The 17,991-nt window shown below is 43.0% G+C and overlaps 1 protein-coding gene across 1 annotated transcript; it reads left to right on the top strand.

Moving 5' to 3' along the window:
* The first annotated feature begins 5,551 nt into the window (after positions 1-5,551).
* Positions 5,552-16,150, top strand: LOC118892286 (zinc finger protein 844-like). Its single transcript, XM_036846738.1, has 5 exons — positions 5,552-5,706; positions 10,608-10,734; positions 11,593-11,653; positions 12,044-12,249; positions 14,900-16,150. The coding sequence occupies exons 1-5, from the start codon at positions 5,704-5,706 to the stop codon at positions 14,911-14,913; spliced, it is 411 nt and encodes a 136-aa protein (XP_036702633.1). The 5' UTR covers positions 5,552-5,703; the 3' UTR covers positions 14,914-16,150.
* The last annotated feature ends 1,841 nt before the right edge of the window (positions 16,151-17,991 follow it).

Below are 17,991 nucleotides of genomic sequence, written 5' to 3'. Positions count from 1 at the left end.
ACTGGACGGTGCTCCAAGCACTCCCCCACCGGGGCTTCTGAGTGTACGCTACTCAGTGACCCGCCCCCGGCGCCCTTTAGTAAAGGACTCCAGAACCGGCCCCCGTAATCCTTGATTGGATTGTTCTCCGGGAACCGGCGCTCTGATTGGGCGGTATTCCAGGCACTCACCCTATTGAGGACTCTGAATGTATAGTGCTCGGACAAGCTTCCGGGGTCTGATTGGACAGTTGTTCAGACCCTCCCCGTCCCTCCGCCCAGTTTCACGGGCTCCACCCTAGCGCTTCTGATTATTTCCCGGGCCCCGCCCCCGTCTCCCTTGATTGGACAGTGTTATAGTCCCTAAGGCCTCAGTGATAAGCTGGGACGTTGGCCAGGTCCCTAAACCGGGCGGAAGTGCGGTTTTCGAGCCCGGGACGTGGGCTCCCAGCAGACCTTGTTCCCGGGCAGGCGAACCCGGATCGGGACGTCCTGACTCAGTTTCCCCGCGGAGAGACCCCTGTCCAGAGTCGGGACTGGACAAGATGGGCCGGGAGAGCCTGGTGACCTCCAGGGTCAATGGTCGACCCGGGGTCAAAGGTCACCATGGGTCTGTGCCCTTTCTTTAAGAAGAAAGAAACGTCCGCCTGTAAGGCAGGATTCGGCCGGGTTTGACGTGTGACCTTTGACACCTACCGCCCTCCTGACCCGCCCGTATATCTGGGCTTGACCAAGTTCTCTGTGTCCCATTTCTTACCCCACAGCATCAGGCTCCCTCCCCACAAGAGGGGGGTACCGTTGGGTCTCCCCACGTCTGAGCAACCCTGAGGTTCAGAGCAAGCCCTTGGTCAGCTTCTCCAGAGAATAGGCCACCCAGGGAGCCCTGTCCAGTCCAGCCACACTGACCCGCAGTCCATGCACCGCCCTCACTCGCCCAACTTCCCTCCTCCCCTCCTCACACAGACGAGAAAAGCCCTTTTCTGTGTGGCTGGAGAGGCTGACACATCGCTGAGATCCGAGCCTCGGCCCTGTTGCAACAATCTTTGTGAATAAAGTTTCTCTTTATCTAAGTCTAGATTAGTTTTTTATTAGACATACTTTTATTTTTTTGGCCGCGTCATGGGGCATGTGGGATATTAGTTCCCCTACCAGGGATCAAACCCGTGCCACCTGCAGTGGAAGCACGGAGCCCTAACCACTGGACCGCCAGAGAATTCCCATAAACATACTTTTAAAATGATGACTCCTGCAGCTTCCTGAGAGCTTGGTTCTAGGGCCACGTTGCCCAGGGTGATATGGCACTGGGATGTCCTTTCCCAGTGGATACCCATTTGGGTTGATGTGCATCCAATTTTTGTGGCTCTATGGTAGAGCCATGGAGGCCGAGCCACTTGCAGAATTCGATGGCAACTGTGGGCCTGGGAGCTTGACTTGCAAATACCTTTCAAATACCTGTGCTAGGTGCACAGCTAGCAAAGGTGATGGCAGCCTCTCTGAAACTGCCATCACTGGACTTAACTGGCACAATTAAAGCCTCAGTTATGGGTGGCTGAATCTAGAAGCTCCCAACAGTCCAAGGTGTTGCCCAGAAGGATGATGAGATGGTTCTGTTGCAAATAGGTTTTAAATCATATGACCAGATTTGGGTGTATGTGGTTCATAGGGTATCAGGTTGTTTGCCAATTAAAATACATGTGGCTGAGGTTGGAACTCCAGCACTAGCCTGCAAGGACTTTGGTCAATAATAATGTATCAGTGATAAAATAAACAAGGTCCTACTGTCTAGCACAGGGAACTGTATTCAGCATCCTGTGATGAACCGTAATGGAAAAGAATATGAAAAAGAATGTGTATATATATATATATATATATGTATAACTGAATCACTTTGTTGTACAGCAGAAATTAACATAACATTGTAAATCAACTCTACTTCAATAAAATTAAAAACCTTAAAAAAAAAGATTGTGATATTCCAAACCCAACCTCCATAGCTTTTATAACAACCATTCAAATTAAAGAAAAGGTAGTTAAAAAAAAAAAGTCCCTGCATCTCTCAGTATATTGATGGCAATACTAATTTCTGAAATTCCTCCATGAGTGAGGTGTTGCTTCAGGCTTACTATCTTAAGGAACAGCTCTAGGAAGCATCTCTTTGACCTTTCCCCAACAATATACCTCAAGGAAACCAAAATGGTAATTTTAGTGGTTAGTAAGTGTATCTATTCCTACAATCCATCCTGGGCCTAAGGAACTAATCTATTTTCGTTATCTTTACAGGGCATTTTGTAATTTATGATTTTGTAAGTTTCTGTGTACAGCCTTTGCACATTTTTCTTGGACTTTAACATTTTGCTTCTGATTTATAAGCGCTTTTAAAACTATTAATTAGGGTTTCCCTGGTGGTGCAGTGGTTAAGAGTCCACCTGCCAATGCAGGGGACACGGGTTCGAGCCCTGGCCCAGGAGGATCCTACATGCCGCGGAGCAACTAAGCCCGTGCGCCACGACTACTGAGCCTGCGCTCTAGAGCCCGCCAGCCACAACTGCTGAGGCCCGTGCGCCTAGAGCCCGTGCTCCGCAACAAAAGCCACTGCAATGAGAGGCCCGCGCACCGCAAGAAGAGTGGCCCACACCCGCCCCAACTGCAGAGAGCCCCCCGCGCAGAAAGGAAGACCCAACGCAGACAAAAAAAAAAAAAAACTATTAATGATACTGCATTTTTTGCTATGACAGCATTGAAAACATTTCCAAGTTAGTATGTCTTTCATCTTATCATTTATGACGTTTGTACTTTTTTTCCAACTTGTCATCATTCTATTTATAGTTTTTCTTTGGATGTCGTGACTTTCACTCCCTAAGTATACATAAATACTTACTGATGTTTTTAGTTTTTTTTTTTAGCTGCATTGGGTCTTTGTTGCAGCACGTGGGATCTTCCTTGTGGCATGTGGGATCTTTCACTGCAGCGCCCAGGCTCTTTGTTGCGGAATGGGCTTCTCTCTAGTTGTGGCACATGGGCTCCAGAGCAAGCAGGCTCAGTACTTGCAGCACACAAGCTCTCTAGTTGCGGCGCATGGGCTTTAGAACACGAAGGCTTACATGTCCTGCGGCATGTGGGATCTTAGTTCCCCAACCAGGGATAGAACCCGTGCCCCTGCAGAGGAAGCGTGGAGTCTTAACCACTGGACTTCCAGAGAAGTCCCTCTTTTTTTAAGTTTAAATCTATATCCCATCTGGAATTTATCTGGATGTAGTAGAAAGAGGGCTGAGATTGAATCATCTCTTGACATAAATCATCACATACAGTATTTTATTCTTGTGTATGTTTATAGACTCTCAAGGGCATATATGTTCATTCCAAGATTTCTCAACAATGGCACTATTGTTATTTTGAGTCAGATAATTCCTTGTTTCTGAGGGCCATTTCAATTATTTGTACTCATTCGTTATTTTAACTGGTGATCTGATCAGAAGTTCTTCCTCATTCTTCATTTACATTTGCCTACCTACTCCTTGCACTACTTTCAGAAATTCTTTTACAATTATCTTATTATGAGGCATACAGTACTTCTTGATGCAAATTTGGTTGGAAATTTCTCTAAATTTTATGGCTGGGTTTAGAGAGGTCTGCATCTTTGAACTGAGGAGTCTTCAATCCAACAATGTTGTTTATATATCCATGAAGGTGACACCTTTATCACTTCATCAGGAAACACTGTAAAATGTTCTTATATGGATCCTGCACATGGCATTAAGCCTATCCTGCAATATCTAATATAGAGTTTCCCAGAAAATGCAATTTTAGTCCAATAATGTATTTTATTATGTAAATCGTATATATTTTATCAGTAACTAGTAAATTGCCAATAGTTCTAACAGTTTTATAGTTGTTTCATCTTTAGTTTCTCAAGAAAGCAATGCTATCACCTCCAATCACAATATTTATTCCTATACTTTATAGGGCTCAGTGTCTATTCTGACATGATCTTATAACAGATTAAAGCAATGATAAATAATTGAGGGGAAAATAGACATATTTGTTTGGTTTGGTTGTTCCTTAAGGTCGGAAGTCCTACTGATATCAGTTCCTCTTCACTTAGTGCTCTCAAACACCTTCAATGAGTAGCAGCCTGGCCCGGCAGTCATTGCCTAAAATCGATCAGAGAAAATTTAATAATAATAATAATAATAATGGCAGTGTGTCTAGCAGCTAAGATTGTGAAATAAGGCCATAGACTTCTTTCCAATAGTGCTGAAATTACGTCGGGTAGACAGACAATAAGCACCAAATAAACTCACAGAAAATGAGGAGTATAAATGCAAGATTCCTATTAGAGCAATTAACAAAAGGAGAGATAATGCTTCCGGGGGGCTTCCCAAAAGGTCACGTGAGAGAGAGACTTTTACACTGAGACCAAGGAGTAGAACACGAGGTGCCCGACTGTGGGGAGAGGGAGGAGGGGATGTTTTCTTACAGGGAAAATGTCACTGATTTTTTAATTGATGGATTATATCTGCAGAATGGAGAGAGGGTGTGTTGGACCCCTGCAGACCTATGGCAACAGAAGCTGGGGGAGGAGGGGTGCCTCCGCACAGATTTTAAACAAAATAACGGAGGGAAGGGAATTCCCTGGCAGTCCAGTGGTTAGGACAGGGCGCTTCCACTGCAGGGGGCATGGGTTCCATCCCTGGTCCAGGAACTAAGATCCTGCAAGCCGCGCGGCCAAACGAAAAAAAATAGAGAAAATAACGGAGGGAAGGACAAAGAATATAAATGGGAACACTGACAAGAAAAATTCTGATCATAACGCTAAAATGATAGAAATGAAATCTTACAGAAGCAAACCAGAATCAGATCTAAGTGCATTAAAAAAAAAAAAAAAAAATCAGATTTTGAGACCAAAGTGGAAAAAATACGGTTTCCCTGAAAACTCAGACACAATGATATCAATTTTCAGTGTAGATGCTGATATACTAGAGGTCGTGGTCCCTAACGCCCCAGGTCCACCCCTGACCCTGGAAGTCACCAGCCTCCCGCGTCCTGTCCAGTCCCGCCTCCAGACACGGGGTGCTCCGCGTGGAAACTGAGTCAGGACATCCGAGACCAGAAAGGAGGACGAAGAGGGACCGTGGAGCTGCGGGCTGACGCCAAGTCCGACCAGCCGGGAGCGAGTTCCGCTCGGAGGCCACATCCAGCGCAGGCAGTTTCGCGTCCAGGGTAGAAGGCCGGACAAGGACAGGGCAGAAGCTGAGAATCCACGTTTCCACCCGGCTCTTCCACGTGATCCCTGCCCCCGCCCATCTCCCAAGCAGGGTCAGTGCAGACACTCAAATTGCCCAATCAGGGGCACCGGGGTCTGTAGCACTATCCTCAGAGGCTCCAAAGAAGATGCCCGAAGCGCTGTGCAATCAGGGTGCGCGCCTCGGGAAACTACCCAATCAGAGTCCCATGGGGAGGGAGTACCTGGAGAACCGTCCAATCAGAGGGCGGAGATCCCAATTCTATCCAATCCGGGAGCGGGGCCCGGAACACCGTCCAATCAGGGCCGGGGGGCGGGCACGCTCCCAGCCCATGTCGGGGTCGCTCTCGGCCGGCAGTGGTGCTGGTGCGCCCCTACCCGGCGCGGCCCGAGGTTAATCTTCCTCATCGCTCTCACCTGCTCAGATCGCGGGGCCGCGAGGCCGCGGGAAGGACTTCCGGCAGAGTCCGGAGCGGGGCGGAGATGGTGAGTGCGCTGACCGGCTCGGAGACTGGGAGGGGCTGGTTCGAACCGGCAGGAACCAGCTGGAAGCTGACGCGGGCCGGGGTCTCCACGCCCCTCCCCCAGGGTCCCGGCCAGAGTCCCCGCCCTTGGTCGCGGGGGGGGGGTCCCCTGGGGGGTCCCCCTGTATCCCCTGCTTTTTCTTTACTGACTCACCAAGCTTTCTAAACTATGAGGCTTTAAACGAGGGGATCTTTTAATTTCTCATTCGTTTATCGCAACCACAGGGGGGAGGGTATAGCACTTTAGACATTCAAGGTATTTTTCATGAAATGGATGGATTCTGGTGCCCATGGGATTGAGCTTCTCGCATGTAAAAAACTAGGATTAGAATCAGCATTTCAAGTACAAAGAATGAGTTGCAATTACATTGAACCTTTAGATGAATTCGAGGGTGGATCTACATCCTTTACAGTATTGAACTTCGCGATCCACGGTCTTGGTATGTCTCTCCATTAATTTCCTTTAATAATGTTTTACTGTTTTCGTCATGTTTTACAAAACCTTTGTTAGACTTGTTCTGCATGTAATGTTGATGCTAATTTAAATGCTATCTTTAAAACAAAAAATACTGTTCCTGGTACATAGAAGTAAACTCATTTTTGAGCATTTTTCTTAGTGTCTTTGTTAGGTGCAAGCATAGATTATAATTATTGATCTGTAAAATCTTTGAATCTTTACTTACAAAATCTTACCTGCAAATAATGATACTTCAGCTTTTTTCTTGTCCTGTTATTTTACCTTTTTCTTTTCTTTTTAAATGATTCACCAGGACCTCCAGTCCAATGTAGAATAAGGTACTCTGTGTGTATTGTCTTCTTGACAAGAGAGCTGTTTTACTATTTCAGATTTTTCATTTAACACTGCAGTGTTTTTATGCACCATCTTCCCTAGTTAGCCGTGTTCCTTCTAGTTCTGATGTATTAAATTTTTATGTCCATTAATGCTAGTCATTGTTTTGGATTTGAGGACAACGAATTATGATTTTTCTGCATTTCTATTAATATAGTAAAATGGATTAACTTTTGTATACTGAAAACTACAAAAAAAATCTATTTATTTTTAATTTTTATTGGAGTATAGTTGCTTTACAATGTTGTGTTAGTTCCTGCTGTATAGCACAGTGAATCAGTTATACGTGTATATATATCCCCTCTTTTTTAGATTTCCTTCCCATTAAGGTCACCACGGAGCACTGAGTAGAGTTCCTGGTGTTATAAAATGGATTAATTTTTAAACATTATTGCATTCCTAGAATAAAATGAGCTTGGTTGTAGGACTTCCCTGGCGGTCCAGTGGTTAGGACTCCATGCTTCCACTGCAGGGGGCACGGGTTCGATCCCTGGTCGGGGAACTAAGATCCCACATGCCCATGGCTCGGCAAAAAAAAAAAAAGCTTGGTTGTGCTTGATTATGCACATTACTCATTATTTAGGGAACTAACTTTTAATAGAATTTTGCACCTGTGTTTGTTAATGATAGTTTTTTTCATTTGTACTCTTCTGCTCCTGGCATGTCTCTGAAAAAGGAATTGTTTTCTGCACATAGAATTATTGATCTCGTTAATATTTAATAAAACTAGCCTGTAAAACAATTTGGGATTTTTGTTTCCTTTTTGTGAATGTTTGAAAACACCCTTTTATTATCTTTAAATTACTTTCGACTACTGAGTAGTATGGAAGTACTCAGATTTTAAAATTTTTAGACCATTCCCCTCCTCTCATGTTTAATCCCTAGAACACCCCTAATTATGCCTGCTTTTTCATTTGTAACTTTATTTGCCCATGCTTTGTTTTTCTTGAAAAAAATTGTCAGAGGTTGCAATCTGATTAGTTCTAAGAGATGTGGTTTGTACGGTTTTTTGTTTTGGACTCACCACACAGCTTGTGGGATCTTGGTTCCCCAACCAGGAGTTGAACCCAGGCTCTTGGCAGTGAAACCACAGAGTCCTAACCACTGGCCCGCCAGGGAATTCCCAAGAGATGTGTTTTTAGCCTCCCTTTTATATCGTTCATTTTGCCCTTCACATTTCATTCTGTGCTTTCTTCTTTTATTCTACTTCTCTTTTTCCAGATTCTTGAGTTCATTTTTAGCCCATTGGTACTGTTCTTTCTTTCTTTTTCTGGGAGTAGATGGTGCTTCTGCTCTTGGCTGGGGACACTTTGATTCTAGTGTCTCTCCAGTGGGACATGGTGAAGTTAACAAGCACTTGAAACCTTTCCAGAGATTTTGTGAAATCATGACATTCTGTTTCTAATCCTTATAGTTTAAAAATGCAGTGGCATTAAAAACAAACAAACAGGGCTTCCTTGGTGGCGCAGTGGTTGAGAATCTGCCTGCCGATGCAGGGGACACGGGTTCGAGTCCTGGTCTGGGAAGATCCCACATGCCGCGGAGCAACTAGGCCCGTGAGCCACAACTACTGAGCCTGCGCGTCTGGAGCCTGTGCTCCGCAACAAGAGAGGCCGCAACAGTGAGAGGCCTGCGCACCGCGATGAAGAGTGGCCCCCACTTGCCGCAACTGGAGAAAGCCCTCACACAGAAACGAAGACCCAACACAGCCAAAAATAAATAAATAAATAAATAAATAAAAAATTAAAACAAACAAACAAACAAACAAAAAACCAAGCCACAGTATCCATTTCCAATGTTACCCAGATGGTTATGTCACTGTTATGATTTCACCCTGCCCCAGTCCCTTTGCTCATGTTCCTAGTTCCAAATGCCTTCATTGTCCTGTATTTTACCTACAGCACTTACCCCTTCATCTAGATAATATTCAACTTACTTATTGTCTTCCACCGTGAGATTTTAAGATCCATGTGGTTCAGATTTTTTCTCAAGTGCTGTATCTCTATAACTGCATGTAGTAGGAACTATCACCTAAATAGATTTTCAGCAAATGAATGAGTCAGCTACAGGTATATAGAGAAGCAACTTGCCTGAGACAGAGGGCTTTGCCAGGAGAAGGAGCCCAAGGATGTCTGATGTGAAGAGAATGTTCCATTTTTCTAGTCTCCACTGTCCTCTCCAGGAGACAGGCAGAGTCTAGATCTGCACTGTCCACTAGAGCACCCCTGGCCACACATGGCTGTTGAGCTCTTGTACAGCTATCAAAATTGAGTTGGGTGCATGTGTGAGATCCATACATTTCTAGCATTAAGTATGACAAAAATAATATAGACTATCTCAGTAATTATGTTGGTTATGTACTGAAACGATCTGTGTACTTTTATTTAGTGGGCAAAATGAAAATTATTAAAATTTCAATACGGGGACTTCTCTGGTGGTCCAGTGGTTAAGACTCCATGCTCCCAATGCAGGGGGCCCTGGTTAGGGTTAGGGTTAGGGTTGTCACCTGATACACAGTAGTGGAAGAGTTAGTTGAATTTTATCTGTGGATAAAAGTTTGTCTCGAGACAGTGCTAGATACCAGAGTACCTTGGTAATTAGTAATTAGGGATGCCCAAAGCAGCTGACTTTACTTACCAGCCTCATAAGAGAGTGTTCCCGTTCTGGAGCATTCTAGTTCTGCTGCTGTTTATTGAACAGGTGAATCATATCCCCTGCATTGGAGTGTGGCAACCTATGTTCACACCTCTGCGTGTGGAAGCCGACGGAGTGATGCACTTCCTCAAAAGCCAGGCTGTTGGGGGACCGTGGGAGCCATCAGATTCCATGCTCAGGGGTTGGGCAGTTATGCCTGTCTGCATGCCACAGGGTGCAGAAATGACTGCTGTGTGTAGTGCCCCTAGGAGGCTGGTGTATAAGTCAGTGCCTTTGGCTTTTCAGTGGGAGCAGATGTCCTTCTGGAGGAAGGTGCCACCTGATCCCTTTATACCTTTTATGATCTGGGCAGATTCACAGCCAAACCCTTCTGGACTTCAATTAATTCATTTCTACGGTGGGCTCAGAACTGCCTCTTCACAGGCAGGAAGGACCAGGGCACTCTTTTCTGGGGAAGGCAAGGCTGTTCTGGTGTCTTGTGACATCAGTGACATCAGTTGAGGAAGAGCCACCACCCATAATTTTGACATCACTCATAATTATCAGCACTCAGGCCCCTGAATGCAGGCACTGTAGTGAGGTCTTAAGTCTTAGGCTTCCCTTCTCTTGGCTGGGCTCCAACTTGTCAATACACTGACTGCCTCCTGGAGAGCATGGAGAGAAAGGAAAAGGTGCTGTTTTATAAAAGAACAGGAGACAGATAAGTAAATATTAATGCTTAGCATAAAGGTGGCCCTGCCAGTTTATGATGGATTGGAATTTTCCAAGGAAATATATCCATCTCAGGGCCTGGGTTGAAGGTTGGGCATAATCAGTCCTCTTGAGAATCAAATTGTTGGTGAGGGGGTAAGCAAGAAATGCCCACGGACCCTCACTGTGTTTTAATTCATTAAAACCTCATCCAGGCCTGACTTTGTTTCATATCGTGCTTTGGCCTGTATTGGACCACGAAGAAGGAGATGAAATTATTTTCATTACAAGGAACTGACGTTTTTAAAGACAAAATAATTGTTTTATTTGTACAGTATTTCTTCCATATCTCCAATGTATTGTGGACTGTTCTGGACCCTTCAGATGGAGGGGAAGAGTGGAAGGAGCCAGAGTCAAACTAGAGAGATGGGTTCATTAGAGACGCTGTTAAATCTATGAGGCAGGCTGGCATCTCTGAGGAAGTCAGCGCTGAAGAGTGGGGAAGAGATGATGACAAAGCCCTAGAGTTGATGGGAGACCACAGAACCATGGATGAACTTGCTGTGAATTTAGTCCCGGTTCCCCAGTGCTGTCAGCCTCCCCCTTCCTTCTGCACACACAGGTGGAGAGTGGTACCTTGTTAAACCAGAATTTGTTGGATGTTTTAGGAGTCAGTGGTCTTTGAGGATGTGGCTGTGGACTTCACCCCAGAAGAGTGGGCTTTGTTGGATCTGGCTCAGAGGAACCTCTACAGAGATGTGATGCTGGAGACCTTCAGGAACCTGGCCTCAGTGGGTAAGGATGACATCATTCCTTTACTGACTCTCTAGAGGACAGGTATCCCCAAGCTATTGAGCTTGCTCTAGAACTTGGGCTGAACAGTGGGAATTTATTGCTAAGTAAGACAGACATGGTCACATTACTATGGAGCATACAGTCTAACAGCTTTCTCATGTATGTATGAAACCTACTACTTTCTCATTAATGTTTGTAGCCTCTGTAAGGGTTATAACTGTTCCTTAAGAGGAACAGCCCTTGTTGGGGAACATTACATTTGGAAATATTAATTAGAAAAAGAAATTACTCTTCTTTCTGTGGAAGTTGAATTTTGCAGATATGTTAGCTTCCCTTTTTTTGACTTTTCATTCATCCTCACGAATGGCCTTGCCCACATTGAAAGACCTTCCATATTTCCTCTTTTAAAGTTTATATTTGGGCATATGCATTTTGTCCAATTCCGTCCTATGTTGCTTCCTGACAATAGGACATTTATGTCACCAGAAGTCTCAATCTTCATGGAAGTATTTCCAGTAAATTGCCCACCATTTTGCCTTCTTATCCTTATTATTGTCAAAGTCCTGAAGTAGCCAGAACTCCTCCAATTCTTTTTTTACTCAAAAGTGCATTTTTCCTTATAAAATTTATCTCTTGGGTTGCTCTTGGAAAGAAATGTACATGTTTCCTACTTATTTTCTTGCCTTAATCCCACCAGTTTGTTCCAAAGAAAGTAAACTTGTTACTATTTTTCATATTATGGCACTCAAATTAAAATCAATGGGTTAAGTCCTTTACAGTGAATGTTTGGGGAAGAAATATGAAATGAACAGAATATAGTAAGTTTCAGAAGAAATGATTCCTGGTTCTTCATTTTAGGAGAAAACTGGAAATGCCATAGCATTGAAGATCAGCACAAGAACCAGAAAACACATTTGAGGTGAGTGACACATACATTAGAGAAAGTAGGTCTCAGGAGAGAGTGCCATGATATTAATATGTGTGTAAATATATGTCAGATCTTAAGAGTTCACAGAGAATTTTCACAAGACAATTTTATAAACATGATACAGATGTTGGTTGATTGAGACATAGTTCAGTTGTAAACAATTGTCAGGAAACAAAATCCCATATTTAAAAAACAGTGAAAATGGTACCTCAGGTTGAGCCCTCTGTCAGAGCACTCAGCTTATATCACTTTGAAACAATACTAACAGGGCAAGAAACATACACACTCACTGAAAATGGTAAAAGTGTAATCATATTAATCGTTAAAAGCCATAATGAATTGTTAACAAATCATTAGTAATATGATTCCTATTTTTAACAGATGGCGTGTGGTGGAGATACCCTCAGAAAATAATGAAAGTAATCAATGTGGAGAAACCAACCAGATTTCCAATCTTGTTGTACATAAGAGACTTTCTACTGGAGTAAAATCCTATGAATACAATAAGTTTGAAAAACCCATCATGGATTCTTCATCCCTCAAGAGTCCCATAGCATCATCTCAACATGGACAAAAACCCTATCGATGTAAGGAATGTGGGAGAACTTTTATTTCTTACTCAGCCTTTGGGGCACACATAAGAGCTCACACTGAAGAGAAACCCTATGCATGTAAAGAATGTGGAAAAGCCTTTATATATTTCTCCAAACTTAGAGTCCATATAAGAACTCACACTGGAGAGAAGCCTTATGAATGTGAAAAATGTGGGAAAACCTTCAGATCTCCCTCAAACCTTTGGACACATAGAGAAACTCATACTGTTGAGAAACCCTACGCTTGTAAAGAATGTGAGAAATCCTTCTCTTCTCCTTCTTCTCTTAGAAAACATGTGAAGGTTCACAGTGCAGAAAAAGCCTATGAATGTAAGGAATGTGGAAAAGCCTTCCTTCATTCTTTTTACCTGATCATACATGCAAGGATGCACACTGGAGAGAAAGCCTATAGATGTGTGGAATGTGGGAAAGCCTACAGCTGGCCCTCAGACCTTAGGATTCACATGAGGACACACACTGGAGAGAAGCCTTATGAATGTAAACAGTGTGGAAAATCTTTCAGTTCACCTTCATCCTTTAAGGGACATTTGCGAACTCACACTGGAGAGAAACCTTACGCGTGTAACAAATGTGAGAAAGCCTTCAGTAGTCCTTCATACTTTAGAACACATGTGCGAATTCACACTGGAGAGAAACCCTATGTGTGTAAGCAATGTGGGAAAGCTTTCAGTTGGTCGTCATCTTTTCGAGGACATTTGAGAACTCACAGTAGAGAGAAACCCTATGAATGTAAGGAATGTGGTAAAGCCTTCAGTAGGCTTTCATCCTTACAAAGACATGTGAGAATTCACACTGGGGAGAAACTCTGAATGTCAGCAGTGTGGGAAAGCCTTCTATACTCCCCTATCCTTAAAAAAACGCATGGAAACTCAGGAGGGAAACTCCATGCCAGTTCCAATGATGGAAGGCCTGCATGCAGTTTACATGTATTGTGCACAACAAATTGCATAGCATTGGAAAATACTTACAAAGGTCTTGGACACACTGTTGGCTTTATTAGTGCCTTATTCTTAAAGTAGATCCCTATCACATTATTTCCAGTTCTTTCTGAGAATAACATCTAGGAGATAATAATTCTTTAAGTATTACTTTGCCAGGGCTGCCCTAACAGATTGCCACAAAGTTGGTGGCTTAAAGAAACAAATGTATTCTCTTCCAGTTCTGGGTACTAGAAATTGGAACTCAAGGTGTTATTAGGGTTGCTTCCTCATGAGCGTTCTGAAGAAGAATCAGATCCATGTGCTCTACAAACTTCCCATGGCTACAGCAGTCCCTGGTGTCTTGGCTTGTGGATGCCATCATTTATTTATTTATTTATTTATTGGGCCACACTTTGAGACATGCAGGATCTTAGTTCCCTGACCAGGGATTGAAACTGCACCCCCTGCAGTGGAAGCACAGAGTCCCAACCACTGGACTGCCAGGAAGTCCCAGTAGACACAAGCATGCATCATTCCAATTTCTGTCTTAATTTTTTTTAATTAATTAATCTAATTTTGGCTGCATTGGGTCTTCGTTGCTATGCACAGGCCTTCCCTAGTTGCGGCAAGCAGGGGGCACTCCTCGTTGAGTGGGAAGGCCTACAGTGGTGGCCTCTCTTGTTGCGGAGCACGGGCTCTAAGTGCATGGGCTTCAGTAGTTGTGGCTCGCAGGCTCAGTAGTTGTGGTGCATGGGCCCAGCTGCTCCACGGCATGTGGGATCCTCCTGGACCAGGGCTCGAACCCGTGTCCCCTGCATTGGCAGGCGGATTCCCAACCACTGTGTCACCAGGGAAGCCCAATTTCTGTCTTAATCTTAACATCACCTTCTCCTCCAAGTGTTTTATCCCCTTCTCTTGTAAGGACACCTGTCACTGGATTCAGGGCGCACTCTAGGATGATCTCATCTTGAGATCCTTATTACATTTACAAAGACTCTTTTGCCAAAAAGGTCACATTCACAGGTTCTAAGTGGACATATCTTTGGGGGGGGGGGTGGAAGGCACCATTCTACCCACTACATACCCTGTCAGCCAAATTACATACCTTTTGGTATATAGTGTTTTCATCATGAATTGCTTATATAAAGGTTATTTACACTATGAAATCTTTTGGACCCATAGATCTTTTGAAGTGTGTGTATATATATATATATATATATATATATTTTTTTTTTTTTTTTTTGCCACACTGCATGGCATGCGGGATCTTAATTTCCCCAACCAGGGATCAAACCTGCACCCCCTGCAGTAGAAGTGTGAAGTCTTAAGCACTGGACCGCCAGAGAAGTCCCCCTGAGTGTATTTTAAAACATGTAACTAGTGGAATGTTAGTTTTGTTTCTAATTATTATTATGTTCCAGTCCACAATTTGGATCTTCCTGCAAACTCCAACGTGTCCACCCACACCATTGATTTTATACTTTCTTGGTTGATGACCTTCTCTGACATTCTCTCTTTTCTCCAGTTCTTACCATATTTGTGTTGGGTCTAATTTGTGTAGTGAACATCTTCTTATATCTTGTGGCCCTGTGTTCCTGACTCTATCCTGAAAGTTACAGTTGTGATGTCAGAAAACACATAGGACTTTACTTCCTGATTGCATTGTTGAGTGGTTGCATTTACCCTGTACTTTTTGTTTCCAGACAGTTCCACATGAGAGATGGGCACTGTACAGATACATGAAGCACATTGTGTGAGTTTTCTGTTATTCACAGCTGAATGCAGTCTCTAAACAATGAACTTAATATGTGGTCAATAATTAAAATTTTCATGCATGCAAAATAAGATACATATTTTTTAAGTCCGACACAAGGTTCTGTACATATTTCTTAGAAAAATCCAAGTAAAACTGTCTTTATGTTTGCTGTATACTTAAAACATTATCTTTCATGTACTGAGAGAGGATATGTTAAAATAGTCCAATACAGTTATGTATTATCAAATCAGTAATGTAATTTTTGTCTTTTCAAACATGTTCTGAGATTATAGTACATAACTATCTTAAATTTTTTTCATGTGAGTTTTCTTATAATAGTTTCCCATTAAAGCAACTTATTCATTCATAAGAATAAAAGCTTATATATTGGCTATGTCAATGCCCACCAACCAGAACCCAAGAGAAACACACCTGCAGTTGAACAAAATTGGGTTTGCTGACTTATATGCAGTGGGGTGACCACACAGCATGAAGAACAACAGGACATCTCAGAAATTCTGTTAGAAAGAACATATGGGAATCAGACTTATTTCAAATGATTTGGGGGGACACTTCAAAGAAGCTTTGCACCAGGTTGGCTGTTGCCAGGAAGTGTGCAGTAAAGTATTAACTCAGCAGGCTTTGGTTGCTCAATCTCCACACTTTTCAAAGAACGCACTGGTCCTTGACCAGCTCCTGGGAAATAAGTTCTGAGTCCTTGGACTATTCTGTCCGATAAGACTGTTTTGTCTGCCTGAGGCCTTGGGCCACATTTTTTATCAGTTTGACTAGATAGTTTATGCTAACAGTGTGACTTAAGGTGAATGCCTGTTTTGTATGCATAAGGCCATAGGTGAAGCTGTATCCATTTGACCTCTGAGGAAAACAGCTGGAGACTGATTGGCTAAGCTCAGTTACGTGGGTTCTACATGACCCCCCAATAAAAATCTGGAGACCAAAGCTCAGGTGAGCTTCTGCGATTGGCAGCAGTTCACATGTTGTCACTATCACTGCTGGGTGCTGTCCACGTGACTGTACTGAGAGAAGACAACTGGAAGCTTGCTCCTGATTTCTCCTCCACTTCACCATATATATGCCTTTTCCCTTTGCTGCTTTTAATCTTATCCTTTCACCATAATCATGATATAATGGCTTTTCTGAATCCTATCAGCCCTAATGAATCATCAAGTCTGAGACAGCTCTTGGGGACTTTTTTTTTTAATAAAATTTATTTATTTTATTATTTACTTTTGGCTGCATTGGGTCTTCGTTGCTGTGCGCGGGCTTTCTCTAGTTGCAGTGAGCGGGGGCTACTCTTTGTTGCAGTGAGCGGGCTTCTCATTGCAGTGGCTTCTCTTGTTGCGGAGCACGGGCTCTAGGTGCGTGGGCTCAGTAGTTGTGGCGCACGGGCTTAGTTGCTCCGTGGCATGTGGGATCTTCCTGGACCAGGGCTCGAACCCGTGTCCCCTGCATTGGCAGGCGGATTCTTAACCACTGTGCCACCAGGGAAGTCCCTGACTGGGAATTTTAATATTTCTTGTTTAGAAGGCAAAAAGAAGGGAATGGGGCTAAAATTAACTTTTAAGGAAACAAGTCAGTTTTGTTAGCTAGACTAGGAGAAAATTTCATCATTTTTGTGATTTGCATAATTCTTTTGATCCTGTGTGATGACATGATCACAGAGTGCTCTTGCTTGTGCCTTACTCCATAACACCCAGTGGCCTTGTCTGATGACAGTGTTGTTTAAAATGGTTTCTGTTTAAGGGACCTGCCTGGTGGTCCAGTGGTTAAGACTGCACTTCCACTGTAGGGGGCACAGTTTCGATCCCTGGTCGGGGAACTAGGATCCTGTACGCCACCACGTGGCACAGCCAAGAAATTAAAAAAAAAAAAAAAAAAGGTTTCTGTTCAGCAAAACACCACAGCCTAGGAGTGAAGACCAGGCCAGGTAGATCCGCATTCTCAAGGGCTGATTCTTTTTTCTCACTATGTGAACATTTTAGTATGTTTACTATATATCTGCCACTGTTTTGTTTCCCATAAATTAGTTCAGTTAATGTAAATTGAGGTAATCCTCCAAAACTATAATGTAGATATTCTAATCTCCTTTTGTGAGTTAACTGGGGCCTACAGATTACAAAGCTAGCAAGTGGTAAAGACAGGATCAGGATTCAAAACAAAACCTTCTAGCCCTGAGACCATGCTCTTCACTGCATGTTAGTCTTTGAACCTCCTTAATACACCAGCCATTCTAAGCTCAAAACAAAATTAGGCCCAATCATGGCACACATGGTAGACTCTCAATGCAGAAGCAGGAAACAAGTCCTTGCAGTTCTCATTTGGCATCAAAGATGGAAATATGTGTCTTGGTAGAAAATAATCCATGATAAGAGAGATAATAGGGAAAGCAGGAGGGTGTAGTCTGTATTTTCTTTTTCCTCTGAAAGGCAGGGGCATCAGTGAGTGAGGATGTGTTCATTAACTTATAATTCCATCATCTAGTGTCTTAAGTAAACACTACTAAAGGAAATACTCAAGGGAAGTAGAATAATGAGTCTCCATAAAAATAAAATCCTACAGACTTGTGGTTGCCAAGGGGTAGGGGGTGGGGAAGGGAAGGATGGGGAGTTTGGGATTAGCAAGTGCAAACTATTATATATAGGATGGATAAACAAGGTCCTACTGTATAGTACAGAGAACTATATTCAATATCCTGTGATAAATCACAATAGAAAAGAATATGAAGAAGAATATATATATATGACTGAATCACTTTGCTGTACAGCAGTAATACAACATTGTAAATCAAGTATACTTCAATAAAATTTGAAAAATAAAATAAAATCCTACTCATGGTTCAATTTGCAATAATTAAAAGCTTTAGCTCATGTGACATGTACTTAGGAATTGGAAAGGGTTTCTGTCATCAGTGTCCCATCATTTATTTGGGACACAGAGTGTGGCTGTTTATACTTCTTTTGAAAGAACTGTAAATTGGATTATATATTTGGCATTATCATTTTTCTATTATAGTCCAAT

Source organism: Balaenoptera musculus, chromosome 3, assembly GCF_009873245.2.
Source record: "Balaenoptera musculus isolate JJ_BM4_2016_0621 chromosome 3, mBalMus1.pri.v3, whole genome shotgun sequence".
NCBI lineage: Eukaryota > Metazoa > Chordata > Mammalia > Artiodactyla > Balaenopteridae > Balaenoptera > Balaenoptera musculus.
This window is presented reverse-complemented; position numbering and strand designations above follow the sequence as displayed.